At 31.3% G+C, this 9,330-nt stretch overlaps 1 protein-coding gene across 1 annotated transcript; it reads right to left on the bottom strand.

The window, feature by feature from the left end:
* Nucleotides 1-1,557: 1,557 nt before the first annotated feature.
* Nucleotides 1,558-3,364, bottom strand: LOC131635735 (pentatricopeptide repeat-containing protein At3g62890-like). Its single transcript, XM_058906376.1, has one exon. It carries the CDS (start codon nt 3,313-3,315, stop codon nt 1,603-1,605), a length of 1,713 nt encoding a protein of 570 aa, XP_058762359.1. The 5' UTR covers nt 3,316-3,364; the 3' UTR covers nt 1,558-1,602.
* Between the last annotated feature and the right edge of the window lie 5,966 nt (nt 3,365-9,330).

The raw sequence follows: 9,330 nt of genomic DNA, 5'->3' as shown, positions 1-9,330 counted from the left end.
AGGTTTATGAACCAAAGTGGTCACATTATTAAGCTGCTGTTAGGATACTGAGGTATATTAAAGGGACTCTAAGGTAGGGATTGTCGTTCCCTTCTGGTGTTAAATCTAACTCAGAGCTGATATACTATTCAGACTTTGATTGGTGTGGAGACAGAGTTGACAGAAGAAGTACTTCTGAATATTTCTTTAAGTATCTAAGAAGTCCTATTTCTCGGTGCTCCAAGAAGCAACATGTGGTTTCCTTTTCAGCTTTTGAAGTTGAATACATTGCAGGTGCTTTGTCTGCGTACCAGGTTGTTTGGCTTATGAACTTATTGCAGAATTTGAAGACTAAGATGAGCAAGCATGTGAGATTGATGATTGATAACAAATCAGCTATAAGCTTTGCCAAAAATTCAGTGGTGTATGGAAGAAGCAAGCACATTGACACGAAGTATCATTTTATGAGGAATCAAGTTCATAATGGAGTGCTAGAAGTTGTGCATTGTAGCATTCAGAAACAACTTGCAGATGTGGTGACTAAAGTTGTCAAGACTGGACACTTTATCCAGTTGAGAGATGGAATTGGTGTTGTAGATTTTAGTTAGCTGAATATGAATTAAGGGATGGTGTTAGAAGTAATTCATATTCATAAGTTGTTGTTAAACAGAAACAGAAACTTCTAAGGCTGTTAGTCAGAAGCTCTGCATTAGTCAGAAGCTGTAGAGACTGTTTAGTCATAAGCTACATACTACAGAGCCTTGCTCAGCGTACCTGAGAAGTTCCATGTTCAGAACTTAGTTCTGAGTTTTATTAGCATAGTTAGTTTTACTTACGTGGCATTTTGATTTTTGTGTATTTAAACAAATTTGTTAGAGTGAAATCATAATTGAATTTTTCATCATTTGAGAACTTCTTACGTTTTTCTCTCTTCTTCAATCTTCATCTTCAACTTTATACATCAACAAATATGAATCCTTTGTTATAAAAAAAGACCATAGAATCATGTGTTAAAAAAGATAGTCTAAAAACTAATCTTTTCAAAATAATTAAAAGACTTTGTTAGGATAATGGTGACACTTTTGTCATTAGATTAGATTGATGTCAACATACTATTTATTAACGGCGACATTAGTGAAATAGTATTATCAATCAGAGAAAAAAGTGTCGATACACACAAAAAGTAAACATATACATTCTATTTTTCTATTAAAGTTGCAGTGATACCACAGTCTCTCACAAGTTAATTGTCTTATTTGATGAAAGTGCTAGTTTTTCACTATGAAGAGATAATGCAAAAAAAAAAACAAATTATCTTCCTTCATCAGAAATTGACTGAGGGATAAGGAGTACTGATTAAAAACTAACCACAAGACATGGTTCATATTATGTCTATCTTTCATTACGTTTGAGGATCACTGCAGACAGTCTTTTATCAACGAGTCCTGATATTTTGAACATCCTTCATAAATCAACATATGTAGATCTTAAGGTTATAAAAAATTTACGAAGATCTTCAATGTCTATGACATTTTTATTTGACTATTTAATTTCTGCAGAATAATATTCAAGAAAGTATGCCTTGTGAATTGTGATATTGAATTAATGTCAACACTATTACCACTACCAGTAATCTTTACAGGAGCACATCCCATTTTTAAAATAGTGAAAACGGTTGCAATCTCTTACGACAATCTCCCTATTAAATTCCCTAGATGCCATTTTCATCACAACATGACAATCCATACAAATCCTCAAGTTCTTTACAATCCTTATTGTGGTACCCGGGCTTGTCCGCAAAAAACAATATGCAAGTGCTAGTTTTTCACTATGAAAAGATAATGCAAACTCCTTTCCTTCCTCATCCAAATCAAGCAACACCTCATTCGTGTTACTTACATAACCATGCTTTTCCAACCTCTTAATAATCTCATCAACCATCCTATATATGTTTTCGGTTTCTGGATGAGAATCATCCCCTGCAGAAAACTCGTGAAGAACTCCGTCTATCTCAACCAAACTGCACCCTGGAAATTTCTTGACGCCCCTTATTTCCATAAGATCTCTCAAATGTCTCACTTCCTTCCACTTACCCAGCTTTGCATACACATTTGAAAGAAGCACATAGGCACCACTGTTTTTAGGGTCCAACTCGATGAGTTTCTTTATTGAAATTTCACAAGTTTCAATGTCACCATGCATCCTAGCACCACTAAGCAAAGCTCCCCAAATCATCACATCAGGTTCCATAGGCATTGATTTCACAATATCCCACGCATCTCCAATTCGACCTGCTCTGCTGTATAGATCAACCATGCAACCATAATGCTGTATCAAAGGATTAACACCATACTCTTCTGTCATCCTCTTGAAATATTGATTCCCTTCACTAACTAATCCACCATGTACACAAGCACAAAGAACACCCACAAACGTCACAGCATTTGGCCACACTCCATCATTTATCATCTTTTCAAAAAGTTCAAGGCATTCCTTGGAAAGTCCATGCATAGCCATGGCAGCAATCACAGCACTCCAAGCCATTACATCTCTTCCTTCATGACCCATATTATCAAATATCAATTTAGCCCTTTCAATGTTCCCACATTTAGCATACATGTCAATCAAAGCAGTCCCCAAAACAACATCAATTTTCATCCTTGATTTATCAATATAAGCATGAACCCATTTACCATGTTCAAGCGCACCTAACCGAGCGCAAGCTGATAGCACAGAGGTCAATGTGAATTCATTGGGTCTAATTGTGTCACCCTCCATCAACTGTAAACTACGAAACAACGAAAGTGCAGCTTTGTACTCTCCACAACTCACATAACCATGAATCATACAGCTCCAAGACCTCACATTTCGTTGAGGCATACGATCAAACATTTCCCTCGCAACATGAATCATCCCAACCCTCGCATTTGCATGGATTATAGTATTCCAAGATGGCAAATCCGGTTGCGGAATTTCATCAAACACTTGGCGTGCAAAATTTAAACTACCACATAAAGAGTACATGTTGATGAGAGATGTTTGAACAAAAGGGTCATCGGAGAGGCCAAAGAGAATGATTTGTGCATGAAGTTGGAGTCCATGGGAGAGATGAGAATGGGCATTGAATGATTGAAGAAGGAAAGGGAAGGTATGAAGATCTGGAGTTACGGAATGGGAGCGCATGCGAAGGTAGAGAGAGAGTGGAGAATGTTGAAGTTTGGATTTGAGTGTGACTCGAAATCGAATGAGGTTGTTCCATACAAAGGATTCTACGTTTGGGTGGAAAAGATGAAGACTTGGGTGTGTGCATGATATCGCTTTCGTTAAAGCTCGCATTAGTGGCTATGTTAGTAAAACATAATTAGTCAAATTTTTTTCACAAGGATGGTTAGCTAAGCTTTTTGCAAACAAGCTAAAGAAGGTGGCTCACAAACTAATATTATATTTTATAATTTATTTTTTTGGAGGGCTGTAAAATCAAATACCTAACTAATAATGAAATATGTCTAATTTGATATCAGAATTGACCCCCGAACCGGACTAAATCGGAGAACCACGGTTCGATCTCCCGCAACTGCGATCGGGAGGGGGCTGGAACCACTTAATGCCAGAACTGACCCCCGAACCGGACTAAACCGGAGAACCACGGTTCAATCCCCCGCAACTGCGATCGGGAGGGGGCTGGAACCACTTAATGCCAGAACTGACCCCCGAACCGGACTAAAGCGGAGAACCACGGTCCCCGTAATTGCGATCGGGAGGGAGCTGGAACCACTTGATGCCAGAAGATATTATCTCATTCATTCAACTGGCACACATTTCAACACATTTCCCTCTAATTCTCCATTCTTCATTCATATGTAGTTCTCTCTCGCACACATTGTTAGCTCAGCAAGTTTCGGCCTCTTCCTCTTCCCATTCCAACCGCCCTTCCCACTGGTAAGACAACATCATTGTTTGTTCATCATCTTCTGTTTCCGTTCGTTTGCGTTCGTTTCACGTTGTCCATCATGTTGGTGTATTTCGTTTCCCTTTCGTTTAAGATTACGTTTATGTGAAAAGTTTTTTGTGATACTTGTACTGTGGAAGTGTGGAACTGATTTTTACTTCTTCATAATATTGTTGACGAAGACAATATAATTCTTGTCTCACATTTTTCTCCTTTCTAGGGGCTAGCAAGGAACCACCTATTGTAACACCCCTGATGGAATATGTCCGTCAAAAACGTGTTGTCGACAGTGGTCCGCTGGTAAATGATTATGGGAAGGCTTTGTTTTGTCTTTTATCTTTTGTTTATGTGCTCCGGGAACATTTAGTTCAGGGTTTTTAGCTTTATTTATAATAAGAAGGCTTTATAGTATTATCTGCATTCCGTTTTGTTTGTTGAGTCAGTCATTAGAAGTATAATGCATACAATGTTAGTATATTATTTTGCTATGTGCTTGCTTGATTGTAATTTTTTTCATATTTCATGTTTGGCATGTCCTCTTACTAGATTTCTTCTTTAGTAGAGTTTTATTCCAATCAACAATCTTAAAAACTGAAGATTTAGAACTGATATTTCTAAAACGTTTAAGAAATATGTGGAGCACTCTTAACATTCCACTTGATTATAAAGGTCTCATCAGCAGCAACAAACATTGGCAGAAGAGCCAGAGCTGCTTCGCAAGGTAAGCATGATCCAGTTAATACCAGACGAATATTCGAAAAGAAAGGGTAAGCCTTTATAATCAAGTGCATGTATAGTTGTATATATTTTGAATGCCGAAGTAAAAGCCTTACTAACTTTGTCATTTATGGAGTATAGTGAATTGTAATTTTATTTAAGTATAGTGCATTCTCATCTGTGTAACTTAGTTTAACTGTATAGTGAACTGTAAATTTTCAGTAATTTAGTGCCTCTGATGCTAAACTACTATTTATTTCCTTGAACCAAGTATGGATATAAAAATAATCAAGTTCATTATCTCTTTCATGAATGCTGTATAAAATTTAAGTGGAAGTTCTATAATATCATTTTCACATTTATATTATCCTTGCCTTATAGCATAATTGCAGAGTTTAAATATTTTTTTACGTAACATCACCCATTATCTTGGTTTTATAATAATAATTTTTAAGAGATTGATTCTCATTATTAGCAAGTTAAAAGATTAAAATGACACTGTTATATAGGCATTTTCCATGGTTGCTGCATTTCCATCCTTCTCAATATGTACTATTCGACAAGTTGTATTATGTGTTTACTCATTTATTTGTTTCACAGTTGATAATTGTTTATATTTATGCAAGTAAATTAAGCCATATGTGAGTTTTTTTATGGTTAGCCAAGAGTAAGTGTTCTTATTTCTCTTGTTATTATAAGTTTTATAGATTTTCTATTATATATAAAGTTTATAATCAACAACTAATTTTTGGTTTTCCTTTCTTCCCGTATGTGTGTCTATCATATGAAAGTTTTCTATATGTATATTATACACCTAGGTATGGATTTACATATGTATATTCATATAGATGTTTTACATATGTATGAAGAATAGATATTTTAGCATTGACCTTACTCATTTTTTTCTAAGAAAATGGCAAGCTGATTTATTGGCTATCTTCTTGACTTTCATGAGATTGAGATATAATGGGGTTGTGGCTTGGCTCTAAAACTATGAGCTGCAACTATTCTATTTGATTTAGAAGCTAAGAAGAACTATCCATTTTTGTGGAGCAGGTATACAGAAAGAAAACATTTAGAAATTTGTGTTTTATATTGTCCCAGTTTCTTTCCTCATTGGTTTCTATAAGGTGATGCAACTACTAGCTTTTTTATATTAGGGCATCATCATCACTCATAATGGTAAAGTTGGCAAATTGAAAACTTCAAGTGATCAAATATGCAGTCTGAGAAAAAGAAACAAAAATAAATCACTGAAGTAAGAACAGTAAAATTCTTGTGAAATTATTTATCAGAAAAATACACACTTGAATTATACATTTTTTTAAAACTATATTAGTTTTGGTTAAAGGTTATATAGGTTTATGTTCAATGCTGCCATTAACAATTAGGGTCATTAACAATTTATTTTTTAAAATGAAATTGTTTCGTTTTCCAGGTAGGAAACACTCTATCAATAATATCAATATGTTCTTTTTCACTTGGGGATTTATGAAGGTCAATGATAGAAAGAGATCCTCTCCCATAAGTTTTCTTATAAAGTGGAATATGGACCATTAATGTTTATCCAGTATATTCATTAAATTATTTAAAACAAATTAAATATTTATGGAATAGACTGGACTACCTCCAATGGAGTTATCAGCATAGAGAATGAAGTTCAGTCACCGATAGATATATAACTTGTATACAAATGTTTCTGGCACTTTTAAGAATTCTAATATCTCTTTCCACTATAATAATACATGCTGGTTCCAATGTCATGTCCTCCTTTTCAAATGAAAATTTTATTTAACTATAGAAATTGAGACGTAGCATTTAGTGATTTAATGTTATAGACTGATTTAGAGTTAATATTCATTTACACCCCTGTAATGTTAGCGAATTTTGCTTTTCCCCCCTCCGTTGCCAAAGGCAGGTTTTGGCAACGATTTTTTTGAAAAAACCATTATCAAAACCTGCCTTTGGCAACGGAGGGGGGAAAAGCAAAATTCGCTAACATTACAGGGGTGTAAATGCCTATTAACCCGACTGATTTATGTCATTTAGTGATTTTTATGACGGAAATAATATTTCACTTATGACTTTTTTATCTTAAATATATCATTTTTCAGTTTCATTCATTATATTTTTTTTCAAACAATTTTCTTTTAAATATGTTTGATCAATATATTGTCCAGTGGTGATTGACGCTGAATTTGATAGGGAGAATCACGATCCCCCGCAACTGCGATTGGAAGGGGATGAAACCACTTGATGTCAGAACTCGCCCTCAAACCGGACTAAACCGGTGGATTAAAGCCTATATATATATACTAGTACTTAGACCCGTGCGAGGCACGGGTAAATATTTTTTAAGAAAATTTTTTATTTTAAAAACATTTATAATTTACAAATTCTACTTATAGATTTCTATTGTATAGATAAAATGTTATCGTTATTAATAATATACATAAAAAGTTTATTTAACTAAATTTATTTGTAAATTATAAAATAATTTGAGCATTTCTAGTTTTTAAATATTTTGTGTAAGTTTTTTATAAAAAAATAACTCGTTAAATAATTGTATCAACAATTGACTTTTTTCTGTTTATAAAAATATTTGTAACTTATTCCTGTTTATAAGAATAATTGCATCAACAATTAATTTTTTTCCCGTTTATAAAAATATTTATAACTTATTACAGTTTATAATATTAATTGTATCAATAGTAAACTTTTTCATATTTATAAAAATATTTGTAACATATTTCAGTTCATATAGTTGAATTAATCAATGAAAATTTTAAATGTCTTCCATAAAATTAAATATGAGTATTATCAATTAAATAATAATTATAACTATAGTATAAGTCTTTAAATTACATAAAAGAGTTTAATAAATATGTATTCAGAAAGTTGCCGAAGAAGCAAATCAAAAGATAAAGATACATCAAATCTATTTGGAGAAAGGCGGATCACGAAACATTATTACACATATTGGAGGACGACGGGTCGCGCGTCGTTTGGATCATAAATACAATACACTAAAAATATTTAGACAAAATCATAGTCCATATTATTAAAAATATAAGTTTTAAATCCTTGTATTATATCATATTTACAATTTTAACAAACCTAAACAGCTCCCCATCAAAATGAATATTTTCTCTATTTTTTTTAGGAGAATTTCATAATATAAGTTTAACTCTACAAAATTTAATAAATTTAAAAAAAAATTAAATTTTTTGATAATTTATTGAATAATTTTAAATAAAAATATTACAAATTATAAAAAATGTAAATAATAAATAATAATTTTTAATTTATATAAAATTTAGTATTTAGTATGATTGATAATAAAATATAATGATAATAATTAAAAATTAAATTAATTATTTATAATAACTTCTTAGAGATATTTTTGAAATTCAACATATTCTCACTATTAAAATTAGGCGTAAATATGTTTTTATATTTTTTTAATAAAAATTACATGGTTGAATCTCACAAATTTAACGAACTTTAAAGTAAATTATAAACTTGGTTATTTTTTAATTAATGGTCCTCTTCAATTTTCTCCTTCTTAATTTAATTTTATAGCAGTTATGTTTATTTAAGTGGCAATTATTATTATATTATTAGCATTAGTGATAATTATAGTATAGTATATTATCTAGGTTTTGTTTAAAATTAATTGAGAAAGATAGAGGGAAGTTCTTTATAGTAGAATTTGATTGAAAAATAGATTATTTTAGTATTCAGAGGTGCAGGGATTTTTCTAATCTGTATCAAGTTAGTCTTTGTCATAACATTGGTTTCTAATCTTATGAAATTGTAGTAGTGGGATAAATAACAGCATGTCTAATAAAACCATAGACTTTTCAGTGGAATGTGAGAAAAGATCACTAAAAAAATTTGACAAACTACCAAAATTTAAAATCAAATTGAGTAAAAAAACAAACAAATAGTGTTTTACAAAGGAAAAACAGACAGATTAATAGAAATTCTCTCTAATCATAAAAATATAATAAAGTTTCTCTTTTTATTAAAATGAAATTGTAATAGTGATCATAAGTAAACAAATTAAAATTTTCAAAAGTAATAAATGAGATGATAAATTAATTAAAACTACAATAAATAAATAAAAAGTACGAAATAAATTCTTAAATTTATTATAAATTTAAATTTAAATTTGGTTCATTATGTTTTAATATCAATATAACTAATATATGTCACAATCCGTGATGTTGTTTGGAGTTGTAAAGCGCTTTTATGGAGGTGGTCTTTTATTGGGAATATTCCCCATACCAATTGTAACTTTTATGAGTTTGACAAAAATTCATTGTTTTACTTAAGTTAGGTCTCAATTGGTGGAGAATTTCCCCCTTCGCGGCTTTGTCCGTTGCTTTTGTAACTGGTGAACTTTTGTTCTCATTTATGAAACTTGCTTACAAAAAAAATATATATATATGTCACAATGTTAAAAATAAAAAAATGAAATATATTTTATATATTATAAAACGTATGTTTTTTAGTTGTTAACGGTAGAAAATTGTTTTTTTAATAAAAATAATTTACTAATTTAATAGTTTTTAAATCAAAAACCATTTAATAATTATTTATTATTAATTTAGTTGTAATTTTAAAATTAATTATTTGTAACATACATAATTAAAAAAAGAAAGTACTTTATTTCCCCTCTT

The sequence above is a fragment of the Vicia villosa genome, unplaced genomic scaffold, assembly GCF_029867415.1.
Source record: "Vicia villosa cultivar HV-30 ecotype Madison, WI unplaced genomic scaffold, Vvil1.0 ctg.001540F_1_1, whole genome shotgun sequence".
Lineage (NCBI taxonomy): Eukaryota > Viridiplantae > Streptophyta > Magnoliopsida > Fabales > Fabaceae > Vicia > Vicia villosa.
Note: the sequence above shows the minus strand (reverse complement) of the source record. Positions and strands in the feature narration are given on the sequence as shown.

Bases quoted from the DNA above. Each gene is read 5' to 3' on its own strand.
- LOC131635735 (XM_058906376.1), bottom strand. From the start codon at position 3,315: ATGCGAGCTTTAACGAAAGCGATATCATGCACACACCCAAGTCTTCAT.